Source organism: Beta vulgaris, chromosome 8, assembly GCF_026745355.1.
Source record: "Beta vulgaris subsp. vulgaris cultivar EL10 chromosome 8, EL10.2, whole genome shotgun sequence".
Taxonomy (NCBI): Eukaryota; Viridiplantae; Streptophyta; class Magnoliopsida; order Caryophyllales; family Amaranthaceae; genus Beta; species Beta vulgaris.
Window position 1 is genome coordinate 54,412,039 of NC_079209.1, and position 17,546 is coordinate 54,429,584.

General features: G+C 35.5%; 2 protein-coding genes across 3 annotated transcripts; both read right to left on the reverse strand.

Annotated features, from left to right (window-relative positions):
* Positions 1 to 431: 431 nt before the first annotated feature.
* Positions 432 to 6,861, reverse strand: LOC104901913 (chaperone protein ClpC, chloroplastic). The gene is given in 10 exon segments (XM_048634227.2): positions 432 to 989; positions 991 to 1,803; positions 2,633 to 2,722; positions 2,810 to 2,885; positions 4,394 to 4,827; positions 5,356 to 5,541; positions 5,656 to 5,769; positions 5,863 to 5,978; positions 6,289 to 6,685; positions 6,688 to 6,861. Coding segments are annotated over 10 exon segments (2,760 nt in total). The 3' UTR covers positions 432 to 629.
* On the reverse strand, positions 6,770 to 17,467 carry LOC125492215 (actin-related protein 2/3 complex subunit 3-like). Of its 2 annotated transcripts, none has more exons than XM_048634230.2 (5): positions 17,307 to 17,467; positions 17,127 to 17,176; positions 16,011 to 16,119; positions 15,633 to 15,902; positions 6,770 to 6,907 (listed from the first exon to the last, which is right to left on the reverse strand). In XM_048634230.2, exons 2-5 carry the CDS (start codon positions 17,127 to 17,129, stop codon positions 6,879 to 6,881), a joined length of 411 nt encoding a protein of 136 aa, XP_048490187.1. In that variant the 5' UTR covers positions 17,130 to 17,176; positions 17,307 to 17,467; the 3' UTR covers positions 6,770 to 6,878. The 2 variants fall into 2 exon arrangements, with proteins under 2 accessions (XP_048490187.1, XP_048490186.1); XM_048634229.2 differs by lacking the exon at positions 6,770 to 6,907 and adding an exon at positions 13,638 to 15,146.
* Positions 17,468 to 17,546: the final 79 nt, after the last annotated feature.

Genomic DNA, 17,546 nt, shown 5'->3' on the forward strand with positions numbered 1-17,546 from the left:
TATATTGTAGGATGATTGGTATATTGTAGGATGATTGCATGAGCCTATACAAGTGTAATTATCAAAATGTCCTTACCCTCTCTTATTTGATAACAAACGATTTGCTGATTAGTTGTTTTTGTAAATGTACCTCCGATTATTTGAGTAATACATGAGCCATTCAAATATACAATACTCAATATCCTATACAAAATTATATATTGAAGTTTAACGATTGTGTTTACTTGTAAGAAAAGTTTTTTTTTTTTTTTGATAGGACTTGTAAGAAAAGTTTTGATTTCCATGGAAATTACACAGTTCGACAAGTAAATCAAGTCCATAGAGAAGCCAATCAGACTGCAAACGACCTCACCTTTTTTGGTATATCATCTCAAGACATCAAACTAGAAATTAAGACTAATCATATTTGAAGATAAAATAGGGAGTGTGGCTTGAGAGAACAGCTCTTAATTAAGTTTTCTTATTGAAACAAACAAATACATATAAAAGACAAGTTATATTTGCACCAAGCCACCAACTGTTGATTTTTGAATGAAAGAATAACAGTGAGAAATTGGAGGGATGAAATACGACCAGCATGTCTCTAACTAAATTCCAAAGAATTCAAGATTTTACTATACATTTAAACTTCACACTGGAAGCAACTCAGAAAACAACCTAGAATTATTATTACTACTATTAAGCACAATGACATTTCCACTAGAATCAACATCTAGAATAACTGAATCACCTTCTTGAATTTCTCTTGCAAGCATCTTCTCAGCCATGCTATCCTCCAAAAGCCTCATGATAGCTCGCCTCAGCGGCCTCGCTCCATAACTTGGACTATAACCATCGTTGACTACTCTCTGTGTAAAATTCTCAGTCACTTGAATATCAATGCCCTTGGTTTCAAGCCGCCTGAAAACTTCCTTCAACATGATATCTGCAATCTCCTTGACTTCCAACTTTGTAAGCTGCCTAAACACAATCATATCATCTAACCTATTATAAAAACTCAGGCTTAAAGTATTGCTTAAGCTCCTCAATCACCAGGTTCTTTATTCTGTTATAACTGCTGTCATGATCATTATAAGTTAGATCGAATCCTATACTCCGACCACCCTTCTCAATCACACTGCTTCCAATATTTGAGGTCATAATCATAAGGGTGTTCTTAAAATTTACAGTTCTGCCCTTGCTATCGGTTAGCCTTCCATCTTCAAGAATCTGAAGCATTATGTTGAAAACATCGGGATGAGCCTTTTCAATTTCATCAAAGAGGACTAGAGTATAAGGGCGGCGCCTCACTGCCTCAGTAAGCTGGCCACCTTCGGAGTAACCTACATAACCCGGAGGTGATCCAATTAACTTTGAAACCGTGTGTCTCTCCATGAACTCGCTCATATCAAGGCGGACCATGGATTCTTCAGAACCAAAGTAGTAAGATGCTAAAGCCTTTGCAAGTTCTGACTTTCCTACACCGGTTGGACCAGAGAAGATGAAGCTGGCAATCGGACGGTTAGGATCTTTTAGGCCAACCCGAGCACGGCGGATCGCACGGCTGATGGCTTCGACAGCTTCGTCTTGACCAATAACTCGGCCATGGAGGTTGTCTTCCATCTTGAGAAGACGATTTGATTCATCAACGGAGACTTTCTGAACTGGTATGCCTGTCCAAGAAAACACTATATCCCTTATTTCTGCTTCTGTCACAACTGGTCCAACATCATCCATGTTTGCCTGTTTCATTTCCTTATTTTGGCTCATGAGTGCAGATATTTGAACCTTCAGATCCAGTTCTTTATCCCGCAATTCCGCAGCCTACACATGGCAGTTTGTGAAACAGTTCAGTATGTACAACACTTGCAAAGCATTAAAGGAGGACTTTTTCCACCAGTATGTATTGGGAAGTACATATTTTCTGGCACTCTCAGAATATTAACTTACCCTTAGCTAGACCTTGCAAAACAACAAAACTGAATGACACCTGATTGCCTTATCCAAAACTAAACTGTATCTGAACATACAGGGTCTACCCGATTTGACCCATAAACTAGTAGACTAATGTTTGATCCATCATAATAAGCTACTTGACAATAGACCCCAATATCTTGAGGCCGTGCTGATTTAAATAATTCATCACACGAATATGACCCAATCCAAACAACCCAGTTTCCACCTTTACCCATGGTTGAATGAAGCTCAAAGTCAACCATGACAGACAGCCAAAAGATCCCATCTAAGCTAACGAGCCACTCGGATGAATAAACTAGCGTGAAGGTGGTTAGGTCTTAAAATTTTGGTTTACCTGCTCTTTATTTTTATGTTCTTTTGGAAAGATGGTTCACCCATTCTTGGAAATCAATAAAAAGGACTATCAAAGAAGCTGAAGGAGAGCTTACTTGCTTAGATAACATTGTCATCTAATACAACTAATACAAAGGGAGGTGATAAAAAAACATGTCATTTGGAGGGTTAACCCAATCATTCAAGCGACGCTTTTTTGCTGCTTATGGGGGATGCAGCTCAAATCAATAGGGCCTATTTAGATTATAGAGGAAGGGAAACATGGAAGTTGGTGACATAGATACTTAATTTTATTGAAATTGGGAAGAAGAAAAAGAACATCTCAGAGAACAAAGCTCTTTACCTTCTCAAACTCTTGGTTGCGGACAGCACTATCTTTTTCGTTTACAATCTGCATGACCTGTTTCTCAAGTTCTCTTACTTCTTCAGGAAGCTGGAAAATGAAATGAACAATTAAGGGTAAAACAAATAATCTGGGAAATAAGTAGCAAGCCCAGAACTTTGGTTCATAAACTCGTACCTCCGCATGGCGCAATCGCACCCGAGAACCAGCTTCATCGATAAGATCTATAGCTTTATCAGGAAGAAATCTATCACTGTGGAGTATTCACACATATATTAGAACAAATCATACTCGTCCAAAAGCAAGATACTAGAGGGGAAAACTCCAGAAAAGTACAGAAACATCACAAAAAGGGGATCTGATAAGAGCTTAATGTCATCCGTGAAACTAACTTTGTCCTGCTCTAACAACTGGTAAGTTGGGATTTAGGACAGCCAAATAAAGGAAGAAACACAGAAACTTCTTGCTAAGTTGATTGTGCAATAGAAATACAAATACCAACATAGTTTTTCACCATCTTTACCGGTAAGCTCAAGTAATATGGTGGATCAGTTATTCAGTTTTCTAAGGACACAAATCTATAGGTTGTGTCATATGCTGACTATGGGTAAACACATGATTCCAGAGACGGGGTACATTTCAAGCATGTGTTTCAGAAAACTTGACAACCTTTTAAAGACAATTAAAAAGAATAAGGTAACATCATTAACTTAATGCTTTCCACAATCGTTTGATGGATGGGTAGGTTATAGGTCGTACGAGATGATGTGGACCATATTTCGGGATATCATAGAGGACTAACAGCCCATTTTATAGGAAATTATGAGGCTAATGTCCACAAAAGGCTTGTCTACCCCAGTTCTCCCATAAATTTCCTTTACTACTTGAATTCTCGATACCACCTTTAAAGTGGTAATGCCAAAATATATATAATTATATTACCATTACAACATTAATGCCATATAATTCAGCCTGCCAAACGGACCATAAACGTGTGACAACCACAAACACTAATGGAACGGAAGGAGTATAGGGTGGATGTGACCACTCAATACATTCCTAATCATAGCACATGTAGTTATAGTGTATTGGGTATTTGTGTAAGGAAGTACGACTAAATTACAAAAATCTCTGTTATCAAGCACTTACCCAAGTTGATAGAACACTTTGTTTAGAGTGGACCTTCTAAGTGGCACACAGTCTGTTCAGGAACGGGGGATTTTATCCATAATGCTATAAGGCTCTTGAGATAAAGTGGAACCGGCATGGACACCTTAAGACTAGATTTTGGGCCAAAATAGTAGGAACATTTCATATGATAGCGAAGTCGGGTTCTTGGACGCGTGCCCATGTCGAATAATCTGAGGTTGGGGACATAATTTGAAACAAGTGTTTTTCCTAGTGAAATACACTTGCTGCACATTATCAGTGGATGACCTACTCATCAAACACAAAAAAATAAAAAAACATAGTCCCAATAAAACCTTTTTCACTTCAATAATCAATAATAGCCTCACAGCATAAAAAACACACACCTCAACTCCCTGCCCCCCAATGCCTCCATGTTTTTTTTATAAAGAAGAAAAAGAAAACAAAAACACAGCAACGACCTGATTGCTTGACAAAGCAGCAGCAGCAGTAACTCTACATCAATCAGAAACACTTGTTTTCAGAACATTGGTCATTTCAAGACTAACTATGGGTGTAAAGGTGATATAAAATCTATACTATGCAAGGTAAAATGAGCAAAAAGGTACATGCCTGATGTACTGGGATGACAGTTCTGCTGCTGCAATTAATGCTTCATCTGTATACGAGAGCTTGTGGTGAGTCTCATATCGCTCGCGGAGCCCTCTGAGAATCTGAATTGCTTCATCTACTGTGGGTTCAGGCACTTCAACAGGCTGAAATCTTCTCTCCAATGCTGGGTCCTTCTCAATGTGTAGTCTGTATTCATCTAGGGTTGTGGCTCCTATGCATTGTAATTCACCCCTTGCAAGAGCCGGTTTCAAGATGTTTGCAGCATCCATTGCACCCTCTGCTGCCCCAGCCCCAATCAGAGTATGCACTTCATCAATAAATAGAATCAGGTCGTTTGATTCTTTAACTTCTTCCATTAGTTTTTGCAGTCTACCCTCAAACTCTCCACGATATTTAGTTCCAGAAACCAGACGACCCATGTCAAGAGTTATGACCTGAAACCAGAAGGTGAAGTGACTATTTTTTAAAAGAAAAATCCCAAATTGATAATGAGAAACAGTAATATTCGTAAAGCAGTTATAATCAATCCTAGTTCCAATTAAAAATGTGGACCCTTTAAGGAAAACATTTTAAGTTCATACTGATATAAGCCTTCTTAACTCTATGACATGTTTTCATACAAGCATGGAACATGAATATAAGTACTCCTGGAATTCCACTTCTTTTTTTTTGGTATATATTCTCCCTCAGAGGGTGATCCTTCTCTAGCAGCTAGTTCAGTTTAAATAAGGAAGATGAATTAAGAGTCCACAATCTCTTTAGCCAAAAGCTATCTCCAAACACTGTTATTAAGAAGATGCATACAAGTATAATTTCCAGAAATGACCTCCTGTGATATAGTAAATTTTACACCAGTACACATGTTAGTATCAAGACTGGAAAGTCCATGACATAGCAGTGTTCTCTAGTCAAAACAAACGACATCATAAAGTTCACAAGACAAAGATCATAAACAGGCATACCTGCTTCCCCTCGAGTGTTTCTGGAACATCGCCATTAGCAATTTTCAGAGCCAGACCTTCTGCAATGGATGTTTTGCCAACACCTGGCTCTCCAACGAGGCAAGGATTGTTTTTTGTACGACGACTCAGTATTTGGATGACGCGCTCTATTTGTTTGTGCCTTCCAACAACAGGATCTAATTTTTCCTTCAGAGATGAAGAGATTCAGCTGAAAAAATATGTACATGTGGCAGTATCTTTCTGCACTTCCTATTAAACATCAATATATATTCAATCGCATTGTTCTAGGGTTATACATACCTCTTGCGCCACCTTTGTCAAATTTGTGCCATACTCTTGCACTGTGGGCATACTGTCACTAGAATTTCCACCTATAGTAACAGATTCCTTTTTCTCACCCATCATGTTTAGGACCTATTTAGACCAAAACCTCATTTGTTAATAGATGGCCAATGAAGACCCCATGTACACACAAATTTATCAGCATAGAGAGAATATACAATTGACCTGTTTACGAATCTCTTTTGTATCAACACCTAGATTATCAAGGACACGGGCAGCTACACCCTCACCTTCACTAAGCAATCCCAACAGCAAGTGTTCCGAGCCAATATAATTTTGACCTACAATATCAAAATTAAGGCAGACGTGAAGATCTATATGATTAAAGGAAGTTCTTTAACTTCAGATAGTTTAGCAAGTACTTGATAGATTGCAATGCAATAGGTCTATGCAATACAGGACCATAAAAGTCCATATGTTATTCTGAGGCAAAATCTATGAAAAATATACATAAAATAGCCAAATCGGATACTTAGACATGTCCTCACCAGTACTTGAGTCCGAGTAACATATGATAAAATTAAAGAGACAAGGTTTTTCTCCTAGGAGATAGCACTTCATTTAACAAGTTTATTAATAGAATAGTCTTACCAAGTTTACGAGCCTCTTCCAATGACAGTTCCAAAACACGCTTAGCACGAGGACTAAATGGAATTTCAACAGGAATGAAACCACCGCCTCTTCCAACGATCTTTTCAACTTCAATACGTGCATTTTTCATGCTAACTCCCGCAGATTTCAGAACCCTGGCAGCAATGCCAGTCCCCTCACCAACAAGACCCAACAAGATTTGCTCAGTGCCAACAACATTATGACCTAAGCGCCTCGTTTCCTCTTGAGCAACCAGTATAACTTTTATTGCTTTCTCAGTAAAACGTTCAAACATCGCTTTAATAACACCCCTCTTTGGTCTCCCTCTATGAACAAACATTGCATCCTTCATATTTGAATCAAAACCTAAGGTCCTAAAGCTTCCCAAAGAACCCAAATAAGGGTACTCGCTCGAAGCCCTGAGAAAGCTTGAACTCTTAATCTACATACTTGTAAAGGTGCTACCATTCCTACTGATGAAGTTATGACTTTAGAGCCTTGAAATTGCTCATTTCTTCTTTGATAGGTTAATGAAGCAGGGATCTTTAGCAAATGAGGTGCAATAGCAGCCATGCTATTCCAAATTTAATTTATATTTTTGTTGGGTTCACCACAACTTCTGCATTCAGTGAAAAAACCAAGCTAAGCAGAATAATCAAACTAATTTAACTATATAGTTTTGAATACATAAATATAATAGTAACAATTAATACAAAAATTAAAGCAATTAATACAAAAATTAAAGCAATTAAGTTGAGAATGAAATGAAGTAAACTATTTTGCACAATTATCAGAACTGAAAACTACTAGTATATTCACCAAACGAATTACATAAAATAAGAAAACCTTTCTTCCTAAAAAGATCAAACCTTTAAACCCATAAAACAAAACATCATAAGAACAACTGAATCAATAAAGTTAATGATTTATTAATGCATCAAATGATCTTAAATTCAAAAAAGAAAAATAAAATTGCAAGAGAAAAGAGATGATTACTGTTTGTAAAGAGTGTAAATTGGCGATTGCAGAGGTGCTTGACGCAGAAGCAAAGTGTGAAAAAAGAGAAGTGCAACACCTTCAACGAGAATACGAGATACTTCTTCTTTGTTTTTCTTTTTGTTTCTTTGTTTTTGTTGTACTTTTAGTTTCATTTTTAGGGCCCATTTAGCAAGCTTTTGGGCAGGTTTTCACCTGAAACCCACAAAGAGAACAAAGAAGAGGAATCGGAGGTGGGGTAGGTTTTGGCTTGAAAGGCGTGTCGTGTACCTAACAAAAATAATCTAACTATTCCTCCTCACTAATGTAGTCGGGCAAGTAAGGATCGAATTCCAAGAGACTAACTGATTCAAAATAGTTAAATTGACTCTAATTAATACTAAGCAAGTAATCCAAATAAGTGGTGATGAACTAATCTAAATAACTAAAGCAAATGAAATTACCAAGAATGAATCAAAGACTAAAGACATCTAGGTTTAAGTATCCCCACTAACACGAATTAATGCCACAAACAATACTAAGGATTTCTTTCGATCAATCAATAGCTTCCCTAACAATGCAATCATGCCTATTTTCATGGAGTCATGCAAATTAAGGACTTTAGACATAGCATCCTAACATCCTAATAAATTCCATCAACTACTTTCGTGATGATTTCCTTTATCTTAAATTAGGGTTCTAGATTCGATTAAGATTCAACTTTCGTTGCAAAAATAATCACATTCAAAATATACTATTTCTAGTCATAAATTGATAATTAAAACCAACCCTAAAATAAATGAATCATAAATTAATCAAAGTTTGGGAATTGGGAATTAAACAAGCATCAATTCATGTTAGGGTTCAACCTAACCCTAGAATAAAAAACTACTCACACATTATGATTGAATAAACAAAATAAATATTAAAAGAAAGAATGATTAACAATAATAATAAATAGAATAGAGAAGAGAAAATAATACTTGAATTAATTAATGAAATTGCAAACTTGAATGTCGAAAACAAAGTCTTGATGAAAGTATGGAGAAAACGTGATGAAAACGTGAAGCAACCAAGAAGCCAAAATAAAACTCCCGTTATCTCCCTAAAAGAATCCTCAAAACCAAAAATCTATCTTTTTCCCTAATACTCGTGGCCTTGTTTTTAATTACAAGATAAGGAAGATCCAACTAAATCATTAAGGAACTATTCAAAAAAAAAAAAAAAAAAAAACTAAATCATTAAGCAAATCGTGCAGTCCGCGTGCGTAGGAATTTTCAGCAAAACTGGGCCAACTTGCAAAGCCCATATCTCTTAGAATATAACTAGCCTTGATCATAAGGGTGTTCTTAAAATTTACAGTTCCGCCCTTGCTATTGGTTAGCCTTCCATCTTCAAGAATCTGAAGCATCATGTTGAAAACATCGGGATGAGCCTTTTCAATTTCATCAAAGAGGACTAGAGTATAAGGGCGGCGCCTCACTGCCTCAGTAAGCTGGCCACCTTCGGAGTAACCTACATAACCCGTAGGTGATCCGATTAACTTTGAAACCGTGTGTCTCTCCATGAACTCGCTCATATCAAGGCGGACCATGGATTCTTCAGAACCAAAGTAGTAAGATGATAAAGCCTTTGCAAGTTCTGACTTTCCTACACCGGTTGGACCTGAGAAGATGAAGCTGACAATCGGACGGTTAGGATCTTTTAGGCCAACCCGAGCACGGCGGATCGCACGGCTGATGGCTTCGACAGCTTCGTCTTGACCAATAACTCGGCCATGGAGGTTGTCTTCCATCTTGAGAAGACGATTTGATTCGTCAACAGAGACTTTCTGAACGGTAGTATCTTGAGAAGGTCAATACTTCAATTAACGCGGCGCAGTGTTGACGTTTACAATTGCCGCAGTCATTTTATCAGGTTCACACCAGAAATAAGTTGTGATTTTTGTTTGGGCTTTTATTTTAGTAGCCTTAGGTGCATTTTTTTACATTTTTTTGGCCTTTTAGTAGTTAGTCACGCTAAGGATATTAGTCTATTATGTTTGTTAAGAAACCATACTTATTTTCTAAAAAAAGTCAGTAAAACTCTTTTTTTATTTAACTTTGAAAAAATGTTATTGTTTTAAAACTTCAATTTTGAAACTTAAGAAAGGAGGGGTTTTCATAATAAGTTTGGTTTGAAAAATATATTAGTGAATATTTAAAATGGAAAGAAGAAAAAAAAAAAAACAGAGGAATCAGTGGAGGGAGAAGAAGGAAAGAAAGAAAAAGAAGAGAGAAAGACATTTAACTATATTACGTACCATCAACCACGAATCATTCAAAGTTCATAAACCCTCTAACATTCTAATATAGTGGGGTTTCTTAGAATGTAATTTTAACAAGTGGCTTGAAGTCAAAAATTACAAATAAGCAGCAAATGTTTGAGATTTTTTTCTGGGTCATGTTCAAAACAAGGAGAAAAATAGTTAAAACAAAGCAGCAAATGTTTGTGATTTTAACAAGTGGCTTAGTTTGTTTTAATGGAACATGAAGGCATTAAAAGGCCTTGTGTAATTTAAAATATTTACATACATGTTCTTTTATAATTATTTGTTTTATACCTTCATGTTCTTATTATACTACCTCTGTTTTTATTTAGTTGCAACATTTTGACTTTCACGCTTGCCAATGTACAATTTCAAATCGTTTTATCTCTAATTGTATGTAAGTAAAAATTATAAAAATTTGATATTATGAAAGCTTACATCGAAACGAATCAAACAAGACCCCACATGACTATATTTTGTTTAACATATAAATCAATAAATGTGGTCAAATAAAACAACATGAATAGTGCAATTTGTCAAACGTTGCAACTAAAAAAGAACGGAGGTAGTATTTATTAGAGTTTTTTGTCAAACACAACCTTTTATATACTCTTTTTTGCGAAAGACAACCTTTTAAAAAAATTTGGGCAACTTCAAACCTTGATGAAATTTTTTTTTGTCAAAAACAACCTTGACCGATAAACCGACGGTTGACTCGCCGGAAATCGGTGTTGACCTTACTTAAATGATCATGTGCCCCACACATGATTTCTTTTCTCCCTAATTTTACCCATTTCCTTCCCTCCCCCCCCTAATCACCCTCCCATCTTTTCTTCCATCCCTTATGCATCTTTACTCTCAACTAGAGGTGTTCATCGGGCCGGGTTCGGGCCGGGCCGGGCCGAAGTGAATCGGGCCGGGCCGGGCCGGGCTATGGTCAAAACAACACAGGGCCGGGTCGGACTTAAGCCCACGAGACCCAGCCCAGCCCGGCCCATTTTTTCTCCTGATCTTTTCCATCATATTTAGCATTACTAACCTACGAAGATGAATTCTATACTTTCAGTTTTGAAGTATATAGTTCAGTACACCATTTAAAATTTTAAATGAGGCTAATTAAGTCAGACGAACGAACAAACTGGTATATAATTATATATGTACCATTCTGACTGTTTAATTTGGAATTTGTCAAAAATAAATATAAAAATAAAAAATCTCGTTGCTAAAAAGAAAAACAAGAATTGACAGGTATATTTTCTAGAAGGGATTGTTGCAAAGAAAAGGAAAGTTATTGAACCAAAAACACCAGAAAAAGAATGCTTCCATGTTTTTGGGGTTACAATATCCCCTGCCTTCTTTCAACACCAAAAATAGAAATTTTTACAAAGATGAAAATAACTACACTGGTATCCTCGATAACATACCACATCCTCCAATAACATCCCAATTACTAAAAGTACATTTTCACCCCCAAAAACTCAATAACTAAAATTATAAGAAATTGAGGAACGAAAAAAAAATCAGAGAAAAGAAGAGGAGAGAGAATTTTAGGGTTTATGATTTGGGGAAAAATTGGAAAAAAAGGGAAAAAAATCGAAATTGAAAGAGGGATTTAGGGTTTTAGGAGAGAGAAAATAAAAGAAATGAATAGACGTTAGTTATTAGGAGAAAGAAATAGAAAGTTGAATTGAAGTACTCAGTAGAAATAACAAAGAATGGGTACCCATTCTAAACCCTTTAAAGCCCATTTAAAACCCTTACCCAGCCCTACTAATAAATAGCCCATCTGAAACCCATTCAAAAACTAAAAAAAACAACCCTAACCCTTTTAGTGATGGGCTGGGCTCGGGCTGCCATTGGGCACCCGGCCCAGTGAACAGCTCTACTCTCAACCCCAATTCCTCACCTTATCTCTTTGTAATTGTTGCCGAGCAAAATTCACCTGTAATCATGAGATGCCATGATCCTATCTTGCTATTTCAAAGGATTGGTTCTGAATTCTGAACCTCCAAAAACTCCCATTCCAACTCCATTGTGGAGTCCTCAAGCCCATCTCCACCAGCACCACCTTTCCTCTGCCGTCAGATTCTCTCTCCTCAACTGCGACATCCATAGCCAACCTCATCTTCTCCATAGAAGACCCAAAAACCCTGCTCTCATCCCTAGATTTCATCTTCTCCGAACCTCTTGTCAATCAAACCCTAAAACTCCTCTTGAACCATGGCCCAAAAGGCCTTTAATTCTCCACCATCCTCGAAAACCACCTGCATTACTCCCACTCTCTCTGCTGGTTTACGCGACTTCACCACCTGCAATACCCTTCCTAATATACTCTGTAAATCCAAAAGCGTTGAGAAAGCTCATGTTTTGTTTAAGTAGTTTAAGGGGAAATCCGACTCCGTCCCTACAGGAAGCCGGATTTTAAATCTGAGCCCGTCTCCGAAAATCCGATTCTGACCCGACTTAAAATCCGAACATCCGACTAAAAATCCGAACATCAGAATCGGAATCGCTTCAAACTTATTTTCTGTCCATTTTTTTTATGATAGAATAGTCTACCATAATACGATAATCTAATCATTATAATTTATTCTAATAATCATATGAAAATCTTATATAGTACATATAATCTAAATATTACTATTATTTTTTAACAATCATTCCTTTAATGGGAAAATCCTATATTATACAATTAGCTGATAGTCGAAGTCAGGTTATACATAAATTATACATTAATAAATAAGAAAAAAGGATTGATTGACTCAAAGTCGGAGTCGGAGTCGGATGTCGGATTATTTTATGAGATCCGACTCCGACCCTCCTCCGACTCGGAGTCAGACTTTTTAAACAGAGTCGGATTACTTTTTTGTCGGAGTTGACTCGGATTTTTTCCTTCGGATCGGAGCGGATAGGGTCGGATCCGAACTGGATTGCCATCCCTGGTCTTATATGCACCTATTCTTTTAACATCAAGATGATGTTCTTTATTTTATATCTTCATGTTCTTTTCGTGCTTTTATTCATTGTTATGATTCCTTTTATAATTTTTTTGTTCCTCCACCAAAATCGGAGATAAGTTTTGTTTACCAATTATTTTGCTTTTTTTTATTCTTATTTTTGGTAAATTTGTTTTCTCCCTCCGAAATATCTCAAGGTTTGAAGCAAATATTTTAATCTTTTGCCTTTCACCGATAGGTTTTACTTTTAAGTAAAAAGAAAATAAGGTAGTGATGAAAAAAAAAAAAAAACATTATTTTTATTGTATTTTAGGTGGTGCGTGACATAGGTCATAAAAGAACATTAATTAAATTAAAAGAACATATTTTATAGGTAAAAAGAGTACATAATTCAAAATTATATTACATTTATAAAAAGAACATAGGTCATAATAGATAAAAATTTAAAAGAACATACTCAATCAAAATAAAAGAGCATATTATCAAGGTAAAAAGAATATATGATTTAAAAATTATCTCATTTCATAAAAGAACATAGGTCATAACGAGAAAAATTAAAATAAAACAACATACCTAGTTACGTTAAAAGAACATATTTTCTAGGTAAAAGAACAAATACTCCGTTGTTCAGATCATCTCATTTTAAAAAGAACACAGTCATATGGAAAAATAAAGTAAAAGAACATAACTAATTACATCAAAGAACATATTTTCTAGGTAAAAAGAAAATATGCACAAACATTTACTAGAACATCATCCTATGCAATTTTCATAACAAAATCCAAAATTTGTTTCGATCCACATTGTCTCGAGATTTGAAGTATTTTTACTATATATGTTCGACTATAATATTTTGTCCGTCATTGACATATACTTGAAAAAAATATGTCTAATTTATAAAAGAACATGTCTACTTGATAAAGGAACAAACAATTCAAATTTAAATAACATATTTTCTGCGTAACAAGAACATGTCTAATTTATAAAAGAGCATGGCCGTAAAAAAAACAAATAGTAGAAGAAGGTACCATTAAAATAAAGATGATGTACTTTTATAAAGTCAAGGGAACAAATAATTTACAATCAAATAACACGTCTAATAATGTAAATTGTTTTTTTTTTATGTTTTTATATTTTAAAATCAAAATTAGTTGTCTCTCTATAATTTTATAAAATGGTAGAATGCTAAGTCAATGCAATCCATGTACTCCGAAATATTAGTGTTAATAATTTTGTGAAAGTTTACTCAACTAATCGATAATAGTAGTTAATTTTTTTAAAAAAAAAGCTTAATGCAATCATGTGGGAAGAGATGAGGATATTTATTGAGTTGCCACATCAATAATTCGTAAACGCGTAATGATTCTGCCGCTAAGTTTGAGGAACTAACTCATGTTTTTTTTCTTTTTCTTTTTTAATTTATTTAAGGGATAGAAACTTCTTGCATAAATACAATGAAACGGCGTCGTTATTGATGAGATGCACAAAGAGCATCATGCTCTCGGGTGCACCTACAAAATTGCGAGACTAAAAGGGAAATCTAGAGTGTAAGTCTATATGGATTGATTAGAAGACTTTGAGTTTTGGTCTTGGAAAAGAGAAAAGCTCCTAAGCATAAGGAGATGTATTGGAAGTTATTATTTGGGAAGGTTTACAATGAAAGAAATTAGTAAAAACAACAGGAGCCTCATGAGGTGTGTCAAAGATAAAACGCAACTTCAGTCTTTTTCTTTTATACAATATCATTAAGAAGGCTACAAAGGAAAGCAGTATGTGAATCGTTTTGCGGTTTGCATATGAGGTAATTGAAGAAAGTTGGAACTTCAGAAGGGAGCATGAAATTATATAAGACTAAAGTCGTCTAAGTTGAATTCGAGTAGAGTTGAATAAATATCTAATCGTTTTCAAGTCAAGTTAAATTCGAGTCCGGTCAATAATAGATCGAGTTGAACTTATATGAGTAACATGTTGGGTTGAATTCGAATCAAGTCAATAACAAGTCAAGTTGAATTTGAGACGTATCTATAACAAGCAGGTTGAATTCGAGTTTGGACAGTAACATATCAGGTTGATAACGAGTTTCAACATGTCAAAATGGGTTTAGCTCATTCTTAAGCTCGGATAGAATTCAATTCAGGTCAATAAGTAGCAAGTTATAATCACGTGTTGAACAAAAAAACATAATCTTATACTCTATATAGTTTCTACTAATTGCTAGAAAACAACATTATATTACAATCAATTTTGACCCAAAATTGATAGTATAATTTCAAATCTTTTAGCATGAGAAGGATGAGCCGAACAATCCCTTGACATTTTCTCTTTTTTTGGTGAATATAGCCACCTTCTTACATTACCATATTAAAAATATTCCGGTTCCTCTACAGTTTCAGTTCCAGTTCTTGATACACCGGCCAGATTTGCAAAACAAGGAAACGTGGTGGTTTTGGGGGGGGGGGGTTATATGTTATTTAGTGAGGTGTTTAGAACCAGAGAAAAGGAAGTAGAGAGAATCCTATTCCATGTTACAACACAGACATAGGTCTCAAAACTTGATACTTCATTCAGGCCAAAAACACTGATATTTTCCATTGAATAGCCGAGCAAAACAGTAGGTCCTGAGCTCGAGTAACATAGGTGCTATATTAGAAGCCATCATCATTTTACTAACAATCTTTCTTATTCATGACATCTGCTACCAACACAGAACAGCAATTGTGTAGGAACAAGCTAAACCAGAATTCAAAGTATATACTCAATCAAGTAATTATTTAGGGGATGAAGCTCTAAATCCTAAAATCTGATCTTTACAATTGTGTTCTGGGTTGTTAAGGATGAAGAAACACAGCTCTAAATCCTAATATTTAACCTACATGTAATTTGGATGGAAAAATGAAGAATTGAAGATCATACAGCTCTCAGTTATGAAATTTGACCTTCCCAGTGCATTTTGACTTATCGATTTATCCCAAATCCTAATTTTACAGATGGTGTAAATAATGTAATCATGCAGAAACCATATGGTTTTCAAAACACAGATTAGATAACATATACGCAAATTTGCACCATAGTAGGGGTAGCAGAATGAAGTTAATAAAGTTTACCTGCTTCCTTGTGCGATTTAGGAGGGGAAAAGAGACCAGGGAAGGGGAAACCAGGCTCTCCAGGGACCGGAACATCCTCGAGACCCAGATTAATAATTGCCTTGGTACCTTCAGCCAATGTTCTGCATCCCTCAAGCCTTTTCAAAGCAATGTTAATGTAGTATGTCAAGTATATAAGCAATTTATCAGCAGAGCTCTTTATGTCAAAATTTCTGAAGAAGACATTGGCACGAAAAAAGGTGATTGATTCATCAACAATATCTGTGCTTTCTGCGCAGATTTCACAATGTACATCAGTCAATAACAGAAGAAGAAAGTTTGGAGAAATCATTTACAGATGAACAAATGGGAACAAATGAACGGTGTGATTAGGCTAACCTTGATCAGAAACTGGTGCAGGGCCCTTGATATGGGTTTTCAATGGAAGTAGTGGACAGCCACAAGCTTTCGTTACTCCTTCCTCGTCAACAAAACTAGAGTGGTAAACCTATGATTACAGCCGCAACTTAGCATTAATCACTCTGGCATCAACAACATAACAATACCGCACATATAGATATCAAATCCAAATCCAATATACTATGAATTAATCTTGATTATCCATCCTAAAGACTAGTAGAAATAAACTCTAAAACTACTCCATTACATGGATTCAACTACGTATATCCCATTTAAGTACGCGTCTGGATGTTAAACTCGGGCCTTTTCCAAAGGACTTGCAAGTTTTTTTTGGCATAAATGAAGTTTGAACGTTTTCAATGTCCATGATCATGTTAGGTTATTGGGTACCAACACGATTGACATTTCTAAGAGACCAATGTCCATACCCATGTTAGAATATCAAGTACCCATATGAATACTTATGGGTCATTTGGTTCAAGATATGGAATGGAAAGGGAATGTATGGACACAAATAGAGGAGGGGAATGGTAACAAAATTGGTTGCCTTTATTAAGTGTTTGGTTCAAGCCTAGGAATGGAAATGAATGGTAGCTATTACCACTAAGTAATGGATTTTGTTACTTGAGGAGGAGTGGAAGGTAACAAATTTGGGGAATCCAATAACATCAATAATGGTAATGGGTTGATGTGGCATTGAACCAAACAAGAGAAAAAGAAATTGGTAATTGATTCCATTTCTGGTATAATTCACTATCAGAAGAACAAACCAACAGATTACTATCAGTTGGCACTGTCTTATTCATTAACAAACTTGAATTTACTTTATCATTAGAATTCACTGTCAAAATGAAACACCAAATCATAATCAATCCCATAAAATCCTCAAAGACCCAACTTAATAAACTCCTGAATCCACATTTTACCATCAAAATCCCATGTTTCAATGTGATTAATAAGCTACACAACAATTCAAATTGTATCAAATTGCATAAACAAAAAATTCCCAGATGCTTGAATGTCAATTTAACTCCATATCATCACAAAAACAACGAAATTTAACAAAAAATCAGAAAGGGTGTTAAATTCTCTCACCATTACGAACTTCAATCTCACTATTGCCAAAAATTTCCCCTTGCAAAGATCTGGGCAGAAGAGATTTTAGGCACAAATTAATTTATACAAACTTCACATGAATACCATTAATTGAAAATTGGGAATACTGAAATTATCATAAATTAACAAGATTTTCAAGAAAGTATGAGAATTTTTCACCTGAATTCAATCTTGAAAATTATCTTGGGCGATGATGAGAGCTGATTAGTGATTTCATCGGTTTTTCAAAATTGTTTGGTGGGTGAATTATGGCTCATACGACAGCGTTTTCATCAATTAATTGGGCTGCAGTCTATAAGCTTTTCTCGATAGTGTTTAGTCCACACTCCACATCCAGCCAAATAAAATTAACAAGGGTGATTATGTTGTGATTATTGATTAATGGGTAATTTTATTTGA

Excerpts from the sequence above, each read along its gene's own strand:
- LOC125492215 (XM_048634229.2), bottom strand. Across the intron at positions 15,903-16,010 it reads TGCACCAGTTTCTGATCAAG|AAAGCACAGATATTGTTGAT; the intron begins GTTAGCCTAATC and ends AAATCTGCGCAG. Across the intron at positions 15,147-15,632 it reads TAAATCGCACAAGGAAGCAG|GACCTACTGTTTTGCTCGGC; the intron begins GTAAACTTTATT and ends ACTCGAGCTCAG.